Source organism: Cryptomeria japonica, chromosome 9, assembly GCF_030272615.1.
Source record: "Cryptomeria japonica chromosome 9, Sugi_1.0, whole genome shotgun sequence".
Classification (NCBI taxonomy): Eukaryota; Viridiplantae; Streptophyta; class Pinopsida; order Cupressales; family Cupressaceae; genus Cryptomeria; species Cryptomeria japonica.
The window spans coordinates 523601422-523625076 of record NC_081413.1 but is presented as its reverse complement, the minus strand read 5'-3'; the positions used below and the strand labels follow the sequence as shown (position 1 = coordinate 523625076).

The 23655-nt window shown below is 34.5% G+C and overlaps 1 protein-coding gene across 4 annotated transcripts; it reads left to right on the top strand.

Annotated features, from left to right (window-relative positions):
- Positions 1-1614: 1614 nt before the first annotated feature.
- On the top strand, positions 1615-4997 carry LOC131077036 (B3 domain-containing transcription factor FUS3). 4 transcript variants are annotated; one of them, XM_058014400.2, is made up of 7 exons: positions 1615-1922; positions 2138-2754; positions 2902-3000; positions 3266-3366; positions 3516-3562; positions 3658-3734; positions 4258-4997. In XM_058014400.2, exons 2-7 carry the CDS (start codon positions 2170-2172, stop codon positions 4585-4587), a joined length of 1239 nt encoding a protein of 412 aa, XP_057870383.2. In that variant the 5' UTR covers positions 1615-1922; positions 2138-2169; the 3' UTR covers positions 4588-4997. The 4 variants fall into 4 exon arrangements, with proteins under 4 accessions (XP_057870383.2, XP_057870385.2, XP_057870382.2 ...); XM_058014401.2 differs by lacking the exon at positions 1615-1922 and adding an exon at positions 1934-2020; XM_058014402.2 differs by lacking the exon at positions 1615-1922 and having other exon boundaries at positions 1929-2754; positions 2911-3000.
- Positions 4998-23655: the final 18658 nt, after the last annotated feature.

The window sequence follows — 23655 nt, the reverse complement described above, 5'->3', positions numbered from 1 at the left end:
GATATAAATAGGGAATAGAGAAGACAAAGATAAAGATGGAGATGGAGGATTGAGAGAGGGAGAGGGAGGGAAAATGATGGATAGAGATGACATAAAAAAAAAAAGAGAGAGAGAATGAGAGAGAGAAAGATAAAAAGATAAAGATAGATATGAGATAAAGATAGAGAGAGATGGAATAAACAATATGGATAGAGAGACAAAGAGATATAGGTATAAAGTTCTCAAAGAGAGAGAGAGAGAGAGAGAGAGAGAGAGAGAGAGAGAGAGAGAGAGAGAGAGAGAGAGAGAGAGAGAGAGAGAGAGAGAGAGAGAGAGCCTATTATGTGTAAATGTGGGTAGTGATAAAAGTGAGACCAAAAATTGCGACATACAACCTAATAGTTATAATATTATTTTTAAAATAAATTTAGTAATTTACATTATATAACATATAATAATGATACAATTTAATTTGTACTATATGAAAAAAATTATATTTTAATTAAATATTATATTATATTTATATTTAATAAGCTATATTATAAAATTTAACAGAAAATAATAAATACAAGTATATTATTATTTTAAAATAAATTTATATTATATAAAATAATATATAATATTTAATTAATCACATCTGATTAACTAATATTAAACTCAAAGAATGATTATTTAAGATAAGAAAAATAATGATGATTGAAAAAGTAAATTAAATTCAAACATTAAATTAAATAATAATAATTGAAAAAGTAAATATAATCAAATGATATGTCATTACATTAAAACTTATAAATATTTTAAATAAAAACATAAATAAATAAATAAATATTCTTTAAAACAATTTTTTTTTTTTTTTAGTAATCTAAAAACAAATTAATTGTTAAAAAAACACATTAAAAAACACACTGTTTTATTAATGGTAAACCAAATGTTAAATATATATAGATTGAGGTATGAGAATTGCCCTAAAAACTGAATAAAAATTGAGACCGAGGAATGTGACTTCATGCTCACGGTCCCTTGATAAAAGAAAAAATTAAAATTAAAATTAAAAAAAAAAACGGTGGTGCTGACTATATAGATTGAGGTATGAGAATTGTCTTAAAAACTGAATAAATATTGACCGAGAAATGTGACTTCATGCTCATGGCCCCTTCGATAAAAGAAAAAATTAAAAATTAAAATAAAAAATAAAAACTGTGGTGCTGACCATTTCTCTAGTCTGGTAATATACATGATAAAAATATAAAAATATAAAAATATTAAAAATTAAAAAAACATGAATTACATAAAATTAAATGATTTTTTACATGAAATTCATTTGAAATAATTTCTAACATACATGAATTATATTTTTATTATAATAAATATGAGTGGACACCTTATTAATGGAGAGTGTCAGCCTACACTTTCCTAATACAAACGGACATTTCCACTCTGACTAACCTATAACACTTGGCACCATTTTTGCCAAAACACAATAAGGAATTTAGCTAAATTATAGGATCACTCCCCACCAAAATAGCCTCCCAACACAGCATCCTATGAGAATTAAAAATTAACAATGAGTTTAAATGAGTATATCACTGGTTCTCTGCCTCCTAAGATGGGAAATTGGAATCCTTCCCATATTTCTCCACTTTGTATTTTTATTTTAGTGTTTTTTTCTCCTTCCCTGGCTTTTTTGATCTGTTTTTTTCTCAAAATCTTTCTTCTTGATATCTATGGATCTGCTGTTTCCAAGAATTGTGACAATGGATTTACTTAAACTTACGCTGTAGATTTTCTTTGTGTGATTTGTAATTGAACACTTTCTTCCATTTCAAGATCAAGAAAAGACTTTCTTTTTCTTTCTATCCATGAAGCTTTCTTGAACTTATCTTCCGTGGAGAGGGAGGAGTATTTCTCTGGTATGGAGGAGGATTTTAAAAGGAAAGATTGCTGTATGTATCCTAATATTAAGCTTCTAATAGCTGTCTTTCTTTCACTGTGGATAAATCTTAAAAAGTAGCCTCTAGGTCTTTGAACTTTGGCGTAATGGGTATTTAGAGCATTTGACATCCCTTGTAGATCTGAATGAATGTGTTAAAATGGCTCAAAAGATTTGGGTTTGGACCATGTGCATATTTTTACTATTTGTGTTTGGATTTCTTTGTAGGATTCTGTTATAGAAGCTAGGGATTTGAGGATATGGGTGAGAGAGACAGTAACCAGAACTGGATGAGCAGTAACCATTGCTTTGACAGTGATAAAAATTGGTCTCTTGCACCTTCATTGCAGCAGTCTCATTCTTCTCCTCTGGTTTGGAACAACACCTTATCATCTGCAGATGGGAGATTGTTTCATAGTTTTCCTGAATACAATTCTTTGTCTAGGTCTGCCTCTGGATCACAACTGAACTCATTGAACAATGTCCCAAATCAAGGAATGCCTCTTTCATCATCTTCTACTGGTGATTTGCCCTCCCTTCACATGAAGGAAGAAGAAAATGCAGTGGCCAGTTGTTTTACAAACAAGTTGCCATTGAATTCCCACATAGGAGGAGTCACTGCAACTCTGCAAAGTGCTGCTAGTGTCAGAGCCAACAGAAAGAGAAGAATGGCTAGGCATAGAAGAGTGAGTAATATGACCATGGAGATAAATTTGCAGCAGACCTCACCTCAGCAATCCCATTCCATGGCTAATTTAGAGGAGTCCCAATCCACTGTGCAGCGTCATAAGCCTAGAGGTAGAGGTTACATTGACAACAATGTAGACCAGAAAGTAAATGATCAGGTGGGTAGTTTCTTGCAATTGTTTTCTTGATCTTTTGTCGGTTGGATTTCACTTTACTGTAATCTTTTTTGGGTATTGAGAATGCTTTGAAGATGGTGAGGTGGGTGGGAAGAAAAATGCTTTGATACCCATTCTTTTCAATACTAGTCTTTGCAGGAGATGGTGAAAAAAGATCTCAAGTTTCTTCTGCAGAAGGAGCTCCGAAACAGTGATGTGGGGTCTCTCGGAAGGATTGTGCTTCCAAAAGTGAGTGCAATTTTTTATTATAAAATATTCAATGTTGAAAAGTATGCAAACCCCTTTTTTAATCATTTTTCTTTTCATTTGAATTTGTAATTCCTACCTGACTTCTGTCATCTTGAATGACACAAAGTTGCACTATATGGGTTCTCATTAATGTTTATTTAATGGATGAAGAAATCTAGGTTTGTATTTTGGTTTGAGAGGAATTAAAAAAATAGAAAAAGCCTCCATAAACACTGCAATATTTTTCTAAATGGGAATATTTCAGAAAGAAGCTGAAGCTCATCTTCCCACCCTTACTGCTCGGGAAGGAATGGTGTTATCAATGGAGGAGACTGATGGCACAAAAACATGGAACTTCAAATACAGGTTTTAACAAAACCCATTTTATCATAACCTAATTTTATCAAAACCCATTTTATCATAACCTATTTTTTTTCTATTTTATCTGCATTTCCTTGATGTGTATTGAATTTTGTACTACATCAATGAATTAAGTCAGTGCTGCTTCTTTCTAGGTTTTGGCCCAACAACAAAAGTAGAATGTACATCTTAGAGAACACAGGTGTGTGCATATATAATGTTTCTAATCTTGTTAGTTTCTGTGTCATCCTTTATTGTTGCCATTTAAACATAGATATAAATGTAATATTTTTGCAGGAGAGTTTGTAAAAACCCATGAACTTACTCGTGGAGACTTTATAATGATGTACAGAGATGCAGCTAGAGGAAAATATGTAAGTACTGTACAATATTGTTTCTGGATTGAATTGTTTTGGTGTTTTTTTCTTGTAGATCATTTTCGGTATATATGTATCTATCATTTTCTTTTTTCTTAGTTATGTTTTAAATCTTATTTGCCGATCTATCATTTTTATTTCTAGAGAATTAGAAGAGAAGAAAATGATGGAATGTGATCTGAAATGTTGATGCAAAACCTCCATCATGATGAAATTCAAAGTTAATAATGTTTCATATCCATCATTTTCTTCTCCTCTATTTCTGTCTTAGATCTTAATCACCGATCTATCATTTTCTTTAGAGAAATAGAGGAGAAGAAAATGATAGATCATGGAATGTGATCTGAAATGTTAATGCAAAAATTTCAACATAATCGAATCCAAAAACAATAATAAATAACACTGTGAATTGTAAAAACTTGATATCATTAACTACTGTAGAATTGTCTCATCTATTATAAAAAAAGAAATATACATTGAGATTCATGGTGGGAATGGTGTGGAATGTTTTCTGTAATAGGTAATAAGAGGAAAGAAAGCTGGAAACAGTCAAGAAAGTTCAGGCAATTCTGGTGAAAGAAACATAATTTGCCCGTCCTCAAATGCAATAGAAGATGGTAACAGCAATGTTAAATCTGTGAATGATAATGGCAATGAGGTGAACAGCAATGTTAACAATATGTCTCAACCAACAGTGGAAATTGCATACATGGGTTCTGCTGTGGAGGACATATTCCCTAAGGATTTTTCAATTGATTTTGCTACTGGCATACCCAATTCTCCTAAACTGGAATCCATTCCGAGTTTTGGCTCTGATGAAATGTCCATTGAAGACTTTTGGAATAATTAGATCCCAATGCAAAAGATTTATCACTTTAATGGGATTTTTTGTTTCTGAATTCCAGTTATGTTGGTCTTGAATTTCATCAGTGATATCATTTTGGAGAATTCAAGATTGATATTGTATTCTAAAAACGGACAGTTTAGAGGAGATATTTCCTCAATTTCTTTTGCAGCCTATCAATTTTGTGAAGGACAAAAATAGTTTTTCCCCTTCCTAAAATCTATCATATGGGGTTATTAATATCTATCATATGGGGTTATTAATATCTTTTTGATGTGAAATTCCTTCCTCAAACTATTTTTAGAGGTCTTAGTTAGTCTGGGTTGGAATGTCAATCTACGAATATGTCTGTACTTTTGGTTATTGTTCTATAATTAAATAGAACTAATCGTATCTAATTGTGAAAAGATTTTAGATTTTCAGTCTCAACATATCTTTTTGTCGTGTATTTGATTTTAGTTAGAACTCCATAATCTCAAAGCATTTTATTATTAAAAAATAATAATAATATAGTCACACATAATTGCTCATATTTAACAACATATTTCTATAGTATAGAATGGTTTTCCTTAGGGCCTAAGCTATATTATATAATTGTTTTTATGAGGGAAATAAATATATATAGAGAGATTAACTAATATCCTGGTTGAATTACTTTTTTTGATGTGAAATTCCTTCTTCAAACTACTTTAGAGCTCTTGGTCAGCCCCCTACGGCTGTGATGTTGGTTACTGCTCTATATCATCAATAGAACTAATCTTATCTAATTGTGAAAAGATTTTAGATTTTCAGTCTCAACATATCTTTTTGTCATATTTTTTATTATAGTTATAACTTTGTAATCTCTTTTAATTTGTGAAAGCATTTTATCATTAAATAATAATAATAATACACACAGTCACACATAATTGCTATTTTCATATTTAACACCATAGTTCTATAGTATACAATGACTCTCGTTAGGGTAGGGCCTAAGCCATATTATATAATTTCTTTTATGAGGGAACTAAATATATATAGAAGTAGATTACCTTTTTATGAGGGAAATAAATATATATAGAGGGAGATTAACTAATATCCTAGTTGAATTACTTCTTTTGATGTAAAATTCCTTCCTTAAAACTATTTTAGAGTTCCTTGTCAACCAAGGTTTGAAATTCGACTATATTGTCGGTTACAAGATTTTAGATTTTCAGTCTCAACATATCTTTTTGTCATGTTTTTTATTTTAGCTATAACTTCATAATGTCTTTTAATTTGTGAAAGTGTTTTATTATTAAATAATAATAATAATACACAATTACAATTCCATTTACAAATCCATAGGGCCTAAGCCATATGATATAATTGCTTTAATGAGGGAAACAAATATCCATAAAGCAAGATTACTACTTTATACCATGAATATAACTAATCATATATGATTGTGAAAATATTGTAGATTTTCAGTCTCAACATATTCTTTTGTCATATTTTTTATTTTAGTTATAACTCCATAATTTCTTTTAATTTGTGAAAGCATTTTATTATTAAAAAATAAAAATAAAAATACACTTAAGTCACACATAATTAATATTTTTCACATTTAACACCATATTTCTATAGTATAAAATGATTCTAGCTAAGGCCTAATCTATATTATAATTGTTTTTATGAGGGAAATAATATTGGTTACTTATTTGAATCTCTAACCACCTTCTAATGAATCATTTTAGCTACAAATTTGGCATCTCTATTAGGTTGTAAATCAAATGTTGCAATTCTTCCAACATAAATCCTTTCTCTTTCTTTTTCTTTCTTTATTTTTAAACTCCATTTTATAAATTTCATATTCATGTACTTTTTACCTGTTAAATCCCCATGTTGAGTTCTACAATCAATATTTACAATTGAATATCAATGGAAGGTACATTGTGTAAAACGTCATATTATGTAAACAATAAGTTTTCATATAATCTCAAAGAGAAGTGAAACACTATGAAAAGACGAGGTTTCATATTTCTCGTGCAGCACTACAACTCTTTTGAATTTTAATGGAAGGTACATTATGTTAAACATCACATTATGTAAACCTCAAAGAGTTTAGGTAATCTAAAAGAAAAAAAGTGACACATCATGAAAAGACGAGTTTCCAAGTCACAAGTAAAAAAGTACTTTGACAAACACTCATATTTCTTGTGTAGCTCTACAATTACTTGCCAAAATCCTTTGAAAGTTTGATGGTTTTCTTTTTGGTGGGACTGTGGGCTTTCCATAGTTATGCATGTGTTTGCACTTGCATGTTTTCTCTAAATGTTACCTATTATTTATAAAATAGGGTTATAAATTGTCCTCAAGGGTGCATAATCATTGTAAATTTTATTTTTCTCTCCAAAAATCTTCTTAGTCCTTTTATGATACGCCCCTAATTTTGTAGTATGTATTAGGTTACAAGTATCCAATTTAGGTCCTTGTAGGGGTTATAATTAATTATCTAAGTCAACATAAGTGGAAGCAGGGGAATAATCAGATATATGTATAGGAGAACTAGTGAATTATGAAGTTGCCCCCTCAAAGTGACATGCTAATATCAATTATTTGTATCATATTTCATATTATATGTTTTTTGTCCAAGTTGTTTCATTACAAGTGGCATCGAAGCATGATCTTGGCACTATGAAAGCAAGATAAATTAATTTAATTTTGGAGGTAATTATTGGAAGCATATACTTCTCTAATTTTGGAGAATTTATTCTTATTTTTAAAGGGTTGTTGAAGATCATGTTGAAGATACTAAAATATAAATATTTAAAAAATTGAAGAAAAATTCAAGGATTTATTGCAAAATTGGGGTTACATTAGGGTCTCCATTTAATTTAATCCCAAAGCTAAAAATCATTGATCAAAAAAATCAAGGATCAATTTTTTTTTATCTCTAAAGGGTTTATCAAGAATATATTTATCCTATTATAATCTAAATTTTTGAGGTTATTTGGAGTAGAATTAGGGCATTTATTATAAAATTAGGTTTCCACTAAATTCACTCCATTGCAAGTTTACCCTAGATTCATCTAGACTTCATACACCTCTTGGTTTTCCATAGTCTTTGCATCTTCATCTTATCCTTTCATTTTTGGTCAAGACTTTAGTCTATGATTGAAACCCATTCACAAAGGTCTAGAAGGGAAGCCAGAGAAGAATTAAGGTCTTTAAACATGAGTACCTATGAGTTTGATGGAGATGAATTCTACAATCCATTTGACACCGCAGTAATATACTAGAAAATGATAATAACAATGGAAATGATAATGACAATGACAATGTATTTGTGGGTTCTAAAGAAGTTGAAGAAACTATCATGGATCCCCATTTTAAAAAATTGGTTCAAGAAACCATGAAGAGGGATAAACAATATTTCCTACAAGTTATGGCACAAAGTGGAACAAGCTTACCCCATGATTTTTATATGTCACAGATTTTGGAGGATGATACAAACCAAATAAATTAAGTTAATACAAGACAAAGGAGGCCTACTAATGGTGGTAAGAAAGAGCATCTCATACTTGATTCATCTTCCTCCCTATTTCAAAAACCTAAGATTCTAAATACATACACCCATTCTCATGCCAATTACGATAGAACCTCTCATGAACAACTCACAGTCATCCTTTCCCATGGAGAAGAACTACCACCATGCATGACCAAGATGATACTCGAGATCATACCAATGCATACAATTACACTCAATCGCACATTAAAAATCATGACACAAGGAAACCTGCGTCAGATTTGTGGGCAATACTCAAGACCATTCTTATGATACCTCATATCCTTATGATCATGACATGTATCAACCTAGACCTAGTGCTCCTCATTACAAAACCATACCAAGTGATCCATATACAAGCTATACATATTTCCCTCCTCCATACGAACACATCTATGATCAATACCATCCATATATGCATATTATCCCTCCTCCTCCACCCTGTGGCTCAAGCATGGGACTAGATCAAAGAGAAAAGACACCACCCAAGAATGACTTGCAACAATAGATAAAGGATTTACAAAAGAAAATGGCGGACATGAATACACCAAAGCAACAATATAAAATGAAAGATATATGTCCTTACCCATTTGATAGAATAATTCCAATGCCTCCATTCCCTCCACATTTTGTGACACCAAAATCTGATAAGTACAAAGGCAAAGGGGATCCTAAGGCACACATAAGACATTTTTTCACAGCTTGCATTAAGGTAGCAGGAGAAGACACATACTTGATGAGATTGTTTCCACAAAGCTTAGGCGAACAAGAAATGGAATGGTTCTCCCAAATTTCACCTGGAATTAAGTCATGGAGTGATCTAGTAGAGGCTTTCATACAACATTTCTCATACAACATTGAAACAAACGTGTCAGTGGCTACCTTGTGCAATACTAGATAGAAAAATGGGGAATCTTTTTCTTCATTCTTATAGTGATGGAGAGGTCTTGCTAGTCGATGCTCTTGTAATATACCACAAAAAAAAATGGTAGAAATTTTCACTCAAAACATCAACAAGGATATCGAATATGAGCTAAGAAAAGCTTGTCTGTCTACCTTCAAAGAGATCATTGAGAAAGGAATGGCGACAAAGAAAGTTCTTATTGAACAAGGTGTCATAAAGATATTCAAAGAAAATAAAGAGGAATCAAATGGGAAAGACAAACCCTGCTTTTGGAACAAGAATAAGAACACGGTCAATGACGGGGTAGTAGATGCAAATGTTGTGAAACCTAATATTACTTTCCCCCGATACAAGTTATTCCAATATGAACAATCAAGTGAACAATCTAAGGCAATCAAAACCCCGAAGAAAATACACTCCGTTGGGAGAACCAATTGAAACAACATTCAAGAAGTTAGTGGCAAACAAGCTCATAACACTACTAGATAATCCACCATATGAGCCAAAAGTAAAACCAAATTGGTGGAATGATGATGAATATTGCGAATATCACAAGAGAAAAGGGCATCTAACTAGCAATTGTCACAGATTGAAGAATATTGTACAAGATCTGATTGACAGAGGCAACATAGAAATTGATGGTCATACCTCCAATGAAGAGAATGTGATGTTTAAGGAGCCATTTTCTAAAAATGACAAGGGAAAAGCCAAACCTACAAATAATCAAGCCAACTATACCAAGACGCCCTGTGATTATGATTCTACTATTAATCACATTTCAATGGATAATCATGTTTCTACTATCATCATAAAGGACAAAACTCTTGAAGGTCCTACCCAAAGGAGTAAAGTTGTTTTAAAAGGCATTGGACCATCTTACTCATCTTCTAAAGATGAAACCTCTGAATGTAATGTCACAACCCATTGAGGTAAAGTCACCTTACAAGGCATTCCATTCAAACTCACAACCTCTTCATCCACCAAAAATGAGTATGACCTTGTAGATCGGCTAGGGAAAACACTAGCCTTCATATCCATCCTTAAGCTTTTAGGCATATCCGCTTCACATAAGGCTATCCTTGATAAAGTATTGAGAGAGACTTTTGTACCCACTGATCTGAATGAGGACCAGTTTCAAGCTATGGTGGGATACCTTTTCGTTTCACATACCCTCACATTCATAGAAGTTGATGACGCATCTGTAAACCAACCTCATGATGCACCTCTATATATTGAAGCCTTTATCCATAAAAACTGAATAAAACGAGTCTTGATAGATGGAGGAGCAGGTCTGAATATTTGTACATTGAACACTATTAAACAATTGGGATATTTTGGAAAGGCTATGAATTATACACATGTTATTACCATAAAAGCATATGATGATGAAGAGCATTCATCCAAGGGTACAGTCACCTTACCTCTCAAATTTGGGCCAGTACGAAGGATGTGGTTTGTCAAGTCCCTAATTTAGAGCTCACATACAATATACTCTTGGGACGTCCATGGATTCATGAAATGAGAGCTATTCCTTTTACATATCATCAATCTATTAATTTCCCACACAATGGAGTTCAAGTGACTGTTAATGGTGATCTAAATCCATTCATATATTGCAACAACCTATGATCAAAATTGGAAATAATAATACCAATCAATAGAGAAGCAACTCCATCATCCACATATGTTGATCCCAAATCACTAAAACCTTCAACATCAAGAAAAGGTGAGCTTAAAGGGAAATGTCATGATAAAGGCATGAGAGAGTACACTCTAATCAAACTATGTACCCAAGACAATTAATGGATTCTCCAAAAGAGTATAGATGACCACATCCTTCTAAAAAGGTATCTATCATTACACTAAAATAGGATCCTACTATATTCCAGAAGTGGGGTGAGATGAAAGAAGAGGACCTATATAAAATTCTTTATAGAGAACTCGAAGAAGATACACAAGATCACATCAAGATACCATGTGAAAATTATGGCAAATGGTTCAAGCTCTTGCAAAAAATTGAATACGATGGTAAGAGCCCTCTTGGCTTAAGAAAAGAAGGTATCACTCAACCTTTGCAACCAGAATTGACATTCAAGAATCAACACTCCGAAGGACTTGGTTTCATACCTTTCAGGTTAGATACTCATAAATCTAAAGAAGCATTGCAAATCATAGACTCTAATGATCAACAAGAGAAACGCTATTGCATCGACTCCAATGAATGGGAATGGGGTTCAGAAAAATCATTTAGTGATTATGAGCTCACTGAAACATTCAAAGAACTAGGTGAACCTACAGAGGAAGAGGAGCTCAATAGAAAATTTAGGGTTGGTCAAAATAATTCAGAGTCTACAGCTCAAAAAGAGGATAAGAAATGAAAAACTCCTAAGGATCCCAAATAGTCTCTGTTTCTAGGTTCTAGGTCAAAATCATGAAGAGTGAGGACTCCCGTTGCTGAATGTGCTTCTATTGATGTCAATTTGGATTCATTTACGATCGAGACATATGAGAGTGCTAGCGATGACCTCAACAATTACCTTGATATCCCTGAAGACAATTGTTTCTTTACTCTCACTCTCGCTGACTTTCAAAACATTGATGACCTTCCCCTTGTTCACCGACAAAGCGGGGTACACTATATAACTCAATAGTGTAGCATACTTTGGTGAGGGTGTTGGGCCTTCTAGTCACAAAAATATAAAAATAAAAACAAATCATAGGTCTTACAGTGAAAACCACACTATGGTACTATTTGACTCTAAAAAAGTAAAAAGTAAGGACGTATCTGAGGGTGAAAACCTCTCTGAGGCACCCAAAGATGGAAGGCTCAACATCCTCCTGATGGCTTCATATGAGGAGAAATAATCCATGTTGGTGGAGGAAACTATCAAAACAAACATTGACACATAAGAGATTCCACATAACATATTCTTAGCACAATCCCTGATAGAAAACGAAAGGCCGAGTTCATAAATTTCTTCACAGAATGACAAATCAATTTTGCATGGTCATATGCATATATGCCTAGACTAGAACCTGATCTAGTAATGCACCATTTGATAGTCACACCAGGAGAAAAGTTGGTGAAGCAAAAATTAAGGAAAATGCATCCACAAGTGGCACTATTAGTAAAGGTATAACTTGAGAAACTATTGGATGTTGGATTCATAAGACCAATTGATTACCTCGAGTGGATTCTAACTTAGTACCTATCAGCAAGCCAGATCGCAACATCAAAATATGTACGGATTTTAGAGCCATCAACAAAGCTTGTCCTAAAGACAACTTTTTGTTGCCAAATATTGACTTGATAGTGGATCTTACAGTTGGTCATGCAATGTTATCATTGATTGATGGATTTTCTAGCTACAACCAGATAAAAATTGCACCTAAAGATTAGCACAAAACAACATTTACTTGTCCTTGGGAAACATTTTTGCTAGAATGTCATGCCCTTCGGACTAAAGAACATGGGTGCCACATACCAAAGAGCTATGACTACCATATTTCATGATCTTATGCATGTTACTGTGGAAGATTATGTTGATGACCTCCTAGGAAAATCATTACAAAGAGAAACACATTTGGATATCCTTTCAGTGGTCTTCAATCGGCTAGAGAAATACAAAGTAAGATTAAATCCTAAGAAGTGTGTCTTTGGAGTAACCTCTGGGAAACTCCTTGGATACATTGTCTCAAAGAGAGGAATTGAAGCCGACCTAGCAAAAGTCAGAGCTATATTAGAAATGCCACTACCAAAGAATATCAGTCAACTTCGGTCTCTACAAGGAAGACTCCAGTCTATACGAAGATTCATAGCTCAACTTGTAAATAAATGTCATTCTTTTCAACATCTACTCCACAAAAACATCAAATTCAAGTGGGATGATCAAAATCAACAATAGGCTTTTCAAACACTCAAATATTATCTCCTAAATCCACCAGTTTTGATGTTGCCAATTCTAGGAAAACCCCTATTACTATACATATCAGCTACACAAACAACACTGGGGGCACTCTTGGCACAAAAGGACAATGAAGGCAAAGAAAGAGTAGTATATTACATCAGTCACACTTTGGTTGGCTATGAGCTTAACTACACACTGCTTGAGCATGCATGTCTTGTTGTAGTTTTTGCCTTGTAGAAATTATGACATTACATGCTAACTCATAAAACCAATCTCATCGCAAGAATAGATCCACTAAAATATCTTCTCAATAAGGCAACACTCACTGACAGATTAGCTAAATGGGTTATGATCCTAAGTGAATTCGACATCGAATATATGGATAGAAAAGAAATTAAAGGAAAAGCTATCGCAGATCAATTTATAGATGCACCCATGGTTGATGATACTCTAATAACTTTAGTTTCCAGATGAATCCATTCTGACAGTGACACACACAAATCCTTGACAATTGTACTTTGATGGTTCATACACGCAATACGATGCAAGAGCTAGCATCCTCTTTATCACACCTCAAGGGGATTCCATTTCTAAATCCTATCGATTGTCATTTCCTTGCACTAATAACATAGCAGAATATGAGGCATTAACAATGAGATTACAAATTGCATTTTAGTGGAAGATCCAGGAACTTCATGTTTTTGGGAACTCTTTACTTGTAATTCGTCAAGAAAATGATGAATACCAAAAAAAAGATGAAAAATTATTGCCTTATAAGAAGATAGTAGATGATTTCAAACAATAATTCATAGAGATAATCTTTGAGCACATTCCAAGGGAAAACAATCGAGCTACAGATGCCATGGCTACTATCGCTTCATTGATTGATCTACCACATAATGAAACCCACTATGAGTTCTTGATGGACAGCCTTTTGGTTCCCTCGCATGAGATCATTCCTGCCGAGATGATATGTGTTGTTGGTCTTGATTCCCCTTGGTATGGTGTCATTTTTACATACCTATGCAACAATACCCTTCCTCCTGACCTATCCAACAATCAATGTTGTACTTTCATCCACCAATCTTCTCGTTATGTCATTTTAGCCGATACCCTTTACCATCAAGGTTTAGATAGCACTCTTCTTAGATGTTTAGAAAGGGATGAAGCTCAGATTGAATTATGAGAGGTTAATGAAGGTATATGTGGTTCCCACTCTAGTGGTCCGACCTTAGCCAATAAACTTATCAGAACTGGATACTACTGGCACACTATGGAAAAAGATTCATATCAGTTTGCCAAGAAATGTAAGCAATGCCAAATTCATGGAGACCTCATTCATGCACCAACTCAAGAACTTCAACCAATTGTGACTCCTTGGCCCTTTTGTTAGCGGGGACTCGATCTCATAGGAAAGATTCACCCTCCTTCCAATGGCCATAAATTCATTATCACTACCACAAAATATTTCATGAAATGGATTGAAGCTATTCCTCTCACTCAAGTCACTGAAAAACAGATTGCCACATTCATTCTTAACTATATTATTTGTCGCTACGGTGTTCCCCTTTCCATTATTATAGATAACAAACATCCCTTCAAGAACCAAGATGTTCATGACCTTTGTGACCGCTTCTATATTAACCATCGCTTCTCCACTCCATACTACCCCCAAGGTAATGGTCAAGCTAAGGCGTCTAATAAAACCATTCTCAGAATCCTCAAAAAGATAGTCAATGATGCTGGCCGAAGTTGGCACATCCAACTTAACCCCACACTTTGCGCTTATTGCATGAGTATTTGCACACCTATCAGAGCTACCCCTTATTCACTTGTCTATGATGCCAAATCTATCTTTCCTTTTGAGGTCGAGTTACCATCCTTATGAGTCTCTTTGCATGATATAATTAGTGATGAAGACTATAGGGTCTCCCGTTTACAAGAACTAGAACTATTGGATGAGTGACGACAAATTGTTTTTCATCATCTTAAGGCTTATCAACAAAGAATGAGTCATAGTTACAATTATAAGGTAAAGCCTTAAACATTTGAAGTGGGTGACTTAGTATTGAGAGAGAATCCTAAGAATCACTAGGATTGAGAAAAGAAAGGAAAATTTGAGCCCAATTGGCTTGGTCCTTAAATCATCACAACAATCTATGGATCAAGTGCATATAAGCTCTCAACACCAGATGGAGAACCTTTGGAAGATCTTATAAATAGCATGCTCCTTTGCAAGTTTTACGCATAGCTTTTCAAAATATCCCATCAGCAAAAATACAAAAAATACAAAAGAAAAAATACAAAAAAAATGAGAAATAAATTCCTCCAACGATGAAAACCACTTCGGTGGCACCCTGGGAAAGTACCATGGTGAAAACCATGTTACCGACACCATGTGTAGAGACATTTCTCCGCCCTCCTTCAGGATTCAATCCCTTTCCCACTCCACTTTGCACACACTCACAACCTACCCCTCCATAATAAATTTACCCATTCCCATCATGGCTTGTTATTGATCTACCTAAGATTGGTTAGCCATTCATAATAAACCTCCCTTTTCACCCCTTTCCTTCCATAATAAATCAATTCCAATCTATAACTAGGGAAAAATCCTAAGTCTAGTGATGGAAGTGGTACTTGGAGCATCACATGTTTTGAGGAGCATCATCTTTTCATTCCTTCTTTTCATGCACAATGCACAATAAAAGATTTCTTGCATTGCCAATCCACATTAAAGTTTTTTTCTTCTTCGCAATAAAGTATCAATTTCATGGATTCAATTAGTTTTAGATGAGATGTAATCAGCAGTGGGCTTTCAACAAATCAAATCTTATAACAAACTTTGGCAACAATAGGGTTTTCAGCATGATCTGTCCTTTTTAGGATGACAACATTGTGACCAAATCAAACATGTTAACATATGTGGAAGAAACACAAATAACTTGAAGATTTCATTGTATGTTGGTGTCAAGTCTAGGTTTTCTTTTGATTTCATCTTTTAAGGTGACATGTCTTTTATCTTTTCCAGGATGTCTTTGACTAGAGATTCTATCTTTAGGATGTCTTTGACTAAAAAGGTGAGGATGGGGTATGTTCACCTATTGCTTTGTTGTATGTGCATTATCTCTTAGCAAAGCTATGACTTGTCCAAGGATATGAGGACATTGTGAGTCTAGTGTGAACTGGGGCATTCCTTGTTTGAGACTATATGATCTCCAAGCAAATGGGTATAATGAATTTCTTGGTTGAACCTATACCTCGATTGTCATAACCTATTTGTCATAATAAAGATCAATGATGATAAAGCACAAGAATCTCTTTCACTTCCATATCTTCTACCTTCCATTTCCCTTTCTTGATTGACCTCCATTGTCCTTCCCAAGTCTGTGTAGCCTACTATCATATGACTGAGTATAATGACATTCCAAAAAGAACCGCATTTCATGTAGCTTTCACTTGCATCATTACATGTTAGCACATAATACACATGCATATAGATATCATAATCACATTACATCCTACACACACTACTAATTAGCATATCATATATACATTTTCATTCTCATCATGTAAATAATCATAACATGTTTATTATCATACATCCATTTACATTTAGTACATTCACATTTGCATTATAAAAACAACAAAGAACAAAAACGTATTGCATATCATCATATACATATTTGCGTCCATAACATAAGCTCATCATATAAGATCATAAACATCATAAGCATCATAGAATCATTATAGGAATATACATACATAAACTACATCATCATAAAGCATATAGAACATCACATAGCTACACATGCATATAGCTGCCACAACGAATGAGTCATCTCATATATATATATATATCAAAAAATCATAAGTGTCATAATACAATGATGTTAATATCTCATAAGGCTGCAAAATCACCCGAAGGTGTCTACATCATCACACAAAAACTGATACAAAATAAGATCAAAGAGATTTATGATGAAGACCCTCCCTTGAAGCCAGTTGGCCTCAGAGGAATCTAAGCTCTCGAAGTTCCTGATCCAGGATCCCCTCCTCTATCTCCTCCTCCTGGTGGTGCAGGTGGTCCCATAACCCCACCACTAGATGCTTATTTTTTGTCCCCTCCCCCTGTGGTAGTAGTCCTGGAAGCTCTCTTGAAGCTCCTAGCCTCAGCTCTAGAGGAACAACTGCGTAGTACAAGTCTCTCTTGTATGTTATCTCCTCTCCTTCTCATAGGACATATGCATATCCGACCCCTATGTCCTCAGTTGCTCTCCTGCCTACCCTCAGTACCTCCTCAACCTCAGTGTACCATTGGATGGTCTAATCCCTCTCTTTTTGCATCTCTGCTAACTGTCACCTCAATTGAGTCATGTCTCTCTTGAGATCTTCGATCTCATCAGCATGTCCTGCTACAATATCTCATAGCGCTAGCAACTCATCCTCCTCCTCCTCACTACCCTGAGTGCCCTCCTCTTCCTTTGAGTGTCCTTGTACCTATTCCTAGGCATCTCTCCCTGGTACCTGCCCTGTACCTATCCACCAGCCTATAACACTTGTCCTCCTCTACCCCTCGGTTGTCTCAATGGTCTCCTTGTGTGTGGATCCTATCTGGCCTCATATCTCTCTCCAGCATCCCTTTGTCCACCCCTACCCCTCACCACCCTCCTCATTTCTCCTCTCCTCTTCCTCCTCCATCTCCCACCACCCATGTCATCATCACCTTCTTCCTCATCATCCTCTACTGTTACATGTTCATTTGGATCTATCAACCTAGGTACCGGATGTGCTGCAAAATAAGAATCATACTCTGCATTTGTCCCTCCATCAACAATATCCCTCAGTAGATCCCAAGGCATTAGAACCATCTGCTCAAACTGTGTCACTATAGTATCGTAAGACAAAATTGCCCCCCAGTGAACCTACTCCCGCACTATCCGTGCAAACTCTCCTGAACCTTGAGGCATCTTCTACTGTCACCCAAACTGCCTGCATACCCTATCAATCATATGCCTATCAAGTATATAATGCATCCGCCTAATCATATACCTTCTCTTGAGAGCATATGGTAGCTCTGTGGCATATCCTCCTCCCAATCCTCACAGTCAATATAGGGTCTCCATATGACACTATCTATGTCATGAATAGCCCTTCTCCAATAGTCCACCTTCCCAATCTGTGTCTAGGAAGTGATCATACTATACAAGTGTGCATAGGACAGTCCATGTCCTCACCCTCTGAAGTGTACTGGTCTCATCACTGCAATGTACTCATATGACCACACGTACAATAGAGTCACTCCACAACCTAACTTACAGCCGCTGAAATGCACAAACTGGTGAAGCTCATGATATAAATGCACCAATACACATGAACCCCATGCATACCTAGTGTTCTCTATCACCAGTGTATCTAGAGTCCTCCCCCAACCAACAACCATACCCCATGTCGCCCTATCTGGACATAGGTAACCACTAATTACTCCAACTATTGTTGGTAGTCTACATTTAGTAGCTAGCATAACATCCCAGCTAACATGACCCGATCTCATCTCCAACTCTAGGTCTCCAAAGACTCATCTCAGTGCATCCATGTCTCCCTCTTGGTCATATGACACTATCTCATCATGGATAGGTATCCTTAGGATCCTGTAAACATCCTCTGAAGTCACTGACATATTGCTAGTTGGAAAATGAAACGAATAGGTCTCAGAGTGTCACCTCTCTATTAGAGCAGTCAATAATCCTTTGTTCACCCAATCTCGAGCAGATACATGATGTGTCTCAAACCCATACCCTTGATAGTTTCCTGCTCCTCAAAGGTCAACTATGATTGTAACCTCTGTGTCATAGGGAATCTCTCCCATGACTCAATTTGGGGCAAGTACTCCTGGATCCAAACAAACCAATCATGTCAATTCTAGTGGTGCTTATGTCTATCACATAGTGCTACTTTTGTCCTAGTGCTTATGTTTATCACATGGTGTTGCATCCTAGTGTATATGTTCATCACATTGCACTTGATCCTATTTAGAGGCCTTGCTCAAGTGAATCCTCCCAGCAGCTTATCCAATTGGCAACATATGTTCATCATAGATTTTTCAATTCTATCCTATGCTCAATTTCTCTTCTATGCGACACCTACTTGAGCGTACCCTCTCTGCAACTTATCCAATTGATAGCGTATGTTCATCACAGAACTGCTGACCTATGCCTACTTAGACACAAATGCATTTTTACAACACAGATGTGGTTTCTATCAACCCAAACATACTTTCCTGCCCTAGATGTACGTAAACATCATAGACACATAACTGTCCTTCACAAACGCATCTTTGAGACACATACATGTTTTCTACACATGAACGTATCCTTACTGAACATAGGCATGATTACATTCATAAACACGATCATACTTGACCTAGATGCAACTATCCATCCTAGACATGTCAAGCACTAACCTAGATGTGTTTCTAGTGAAAAACATCGATTTTGCATTTTTGTTTATCTACTCTAAAATGCATTAATAACAACAATAAATGCAAAAACGTATAAAGTGGCTTTGAGGTACTTACCAGCTCACCCATGTCATCTAGTCTCTAATATCGTCGGACTCAATCGAACCTGTGACCTCTATCCATCATCACTGAATGCTCTAACTGCCTAATCTCTCTCTTTGCACTCTGATCTCTTAAGTGTGTGGATACAAATGAGGATGTTTTCCTTATGGCCCTATCTTATAGGCTACTTAACCCTAGTCTCTCGTGTCAACCTCTTTTTCCTGTGTTACCTTGTCACCCTATATTGTCAATCATTTGTAGCTTTTCTTTCTTATCGAGAGATTATCTATGATCTTTTCAAACATTTTCATCCTATCTCTCAAGGGGGCATATCATTCCCATCATGGGGAAACTTTGTATCTTTTATCTTATCTTCTTTGAGCGAATGCGACAAGTTGCATTGTCTCAAAGAGGGGCAAAATGTAGGCACCTAAAATTGTCATGTCTAGTTAAATAAATATTTTAATTTATTTAATTATTTTATCCTAAGTCTTCTATTAATTATATAAATTCTTGTTTATTTAATTAATTCATTAATCCTCTTCTAAGCCTTTCTTATTTAAATAAATACTTTTATTTATTTAAATTGTGCTTTTTCCTAAATTAAATAAATACTCTTATTTATTTAATTGATCCCACTTCCTCTATTAATTAAATAAATCTTTATTTATTTAATTAATTCAGTAGCCTTTTCTACCCATGACAAATGTCATTCATCTCTTAATTTTTCTCTTACCTACCCCCTTTATCATTTAGTTTTCTCTACCTACCCTTTAATCCTAGCCGACCATTTATGTTTACACCTCTTAATCTTATTCCTTCATTTCTTACAGTGTCTTCTATATAAGAGGATACTCCCTTCATTATCAACCCTAATTTGTCTAATTTCTCTAATTTATCTAATCGTCTAGTTGTCAAATCCCTTATGCAATCAAGCCTTCTTGCGATCAAACTATCAACCACAATATGTTCTTTGTTGAGCTCTTGTGCACACATAAAATCTAAGAGCAAATATATCAAACATGATCAATGGAGATAGGAGACAATGGAGATTGAAACCCTACTTGACATGTAAATGGTATATTTGGTTTATTTTGTTTATTTGCATGGTCTTAGGTATCTTCATTTATGTATGGTGGATTGCTTTCATTGTTAGGCTAGGGTCGTGTGGTTGAATCCTTGTTAGTCTTTCAATATTGTTGTTTTTTACTATCCATTTTCACCGCATATAACTGTTATATCCAAAATCAATCACCTATTCACAAGTGAATTTTTTCAAGCAAGGCAGATCATTTAGGTCCAAATGCTAAAACTTTTATGAGATCTCAAAGCCTATTACCAATGAAGAACATACAAGAGGATGAAGTAGTGGTACTATAAGAGAAGAAGAAGAAGGAAAAAAATGGTAAAATAGTAATAATAATAAGAACAAGAAGACGAAAAAGGAGAAGACAAAGAAGGAGAAGGGGAAAATAAGGAGAAGTATAAAAAGAAATACTATCCTTTCATAAATTATCGTACATCTTGGAGAAATTAAAAAATAATTACTTCCTAAAGGAGATCCTAGTCAAGCCATTCAATCAATGCTAGGGTACCATCTAATATCCTCCACCTTTTCCTTGAAGGTACACCAAAAGTTTGGAGAAATGGAAGAAGGCATTCAAATCCACTTGATGTACCCTCTAGTCTCAAGGAGAATAAGGAAAAGAGACAAAGCATAATGAAGAGGCAAGTAGATTAATATAAAATTTTAACATGCGGAAAATTCTACCTAAGCTAGATATAGAGAGAAGACACATCTTAGAGTCAAAAGTTAATTTTCTAGATGCACAAGAATAATTTGAGGGCTAGGACAATAAAAAAATATTTCAATTTATGGAAATAATACCAAGAAAAGTTGCCATATGAAAATATGAACATTTCATGCAAAAGCATTCACAGTTGATTGTGTTGAGGATGACACTTTTGTAAAGAGAAAAACATGATACACTCCTAATCCTATAGTGTGTATTGGGTTAGGAGCAGTAATCTTCTAGCTATCTTAACTCTTAATTAACTTATATAATTGTACATGGGTAATTAGGTAATCCTAGGTGCTATAGTTGAGTATCTAATTCAGTATGGGTGAGAGCCAAAGTATAATTGGGTAGCTATAAGAGCTAGTAGCCAATTATTATGATAATTTTGAGTATTGTTTATTATTTAAGACAATTAGAGGTATCATTTTTGAAGTGGATTATGAATTTTTCCCTTGAAATGACATATTAATATAAATTATTTGTAAAATATTTCACTTAATACGGTCATACACTTTGGTAAAGTCAATTTTCAAGAAAATGGCCTTCTATTAAGAATGTTGAGCCTGCTCCATGACTTCCTAGAAGATAATGATATTGTCTATAATGTATCTAGATTTGATGAAGACCATTTTATTAAGATAAAAAATCTAAGGAAGAGGATGGTAGAATTTTAGAGCCAAAGATTTGGCAATGATTTTATAAGAAACATTGAGCAACATTATTGGCTTCCAATCACAAACATCTTCAAGATTATTAGTTTTAGGTATGAATTTGGTATTTCCTTTATTTGTGAATTTTCATAATGATTTTGAATAATAATATTTGAGATAAATGTTATGGTCACTCCCAACATAATGCTAGAGGGCCTTGTAGAACTCACAAGGAAACCCATTACACTCAAGGGCTTCATAATCCATCATAGAGATAACAACCTCCTTGATGTGTTTTCAAGTGTTTGATGTGTCTTCTTGCCAAAATAAAACAATCACATCCAAACATTTTTATCCTAAAACAATCAATTTTTGGAATAAAAATCCTTCAAATAAATGTTATGGTCACTCCCAACATAATGCTAAAGGACCTTGTAAAACTCCCAAGGAAACCCATCACACTCAAGGGATTCATAATCCACCAAAGATATAACAACCTCCTTGACGTGTTTTCAAGTGTTTGATGTGTCTTTTTGCCAAAATAAAACAATCACACCCAAACATTTTTATCATAAAATAATCAAATTCTAAGAAAAACACAAGGTTAGAATTTAGACTGTAGCCTTCTTGTGTAATTGATCCATAGAACTACACACTTTGATCTTTTTTTCTATGCACTAACCTTTGTTCCTATGCACTCGATCTTTATTCTTGTAGACTTGATTTTTGTACCTATGCATTTGACCCATAGAGAAACGTATTTGTCTATTCCTATGCACTTGATCTTTTTACTTACGCATTTGATCCATAGAGCACTGCAATTGAGTCATGTTCCTACATAATTTATTCATCTTCCTCCACTTTTGATTCAATAAACCTCCAGATACAGTTTATCATCTACCAAAAACTATTTGTTCATCAAAATTGCTTCCTTAAGGTTACAGACTACATTTGTACTTTTGATTTACAGTTTTCCACTTTTTTCCAATAGCTTGGTGCATCTGTCCAATATTTTGGAGCATGTTCAATATTTTGGTGTTTTTGACTAATAGAGTGGCATTTTTTCACCATCTTATTGTGCATTTGAATCCTATTCTTGTTATTTTTCTCTATGTGAGTATGCATTTATAGCTTTTTGTTATTCATTTGAATTATCTTTTTGTGCACCTCTATTGTCTATTTGCATATTTGATCTCTGTTACTACACATTTGATTATTGTTCCTATGCATTTTGAGTATAGAGAGTACCTGGGTAGGTCTTGACTATTAGCTCTACATTTTTAAACTTCTTAAGTTTTAAACCTATCACAACACATCCCTTCATAATCATAGCTTCATATACCCTCACCCATAGGATCTTTGACTTGACATTAGACTTGCACATCTCATCACACTACTCCTCTTAACCAAACCAAAACCATCAAACAACATTTTCATCAAAACAAAAGTTGTCTTTAGCTATTTGGATCTTACACTTTTGTCACCACTAGTTGGTATTTATTATTTGGGATTCTTTGAGTAGGATATCAATCGAGTTCATTGAGTAGGATAGATTGGCTTTGGGTTTATCATCTCCTTGTTAGGTGAATTCCTCTTTTATCCATTAGCTTGTGGCTATCCATCATAATCCATTTTAACCTTTATCTAAGCTCTAGAGAAACTTTTGACATCTTTTTATCACCAAACCAAGTGTCCATCTAACTATCACCCTATTCTACCCAAAAA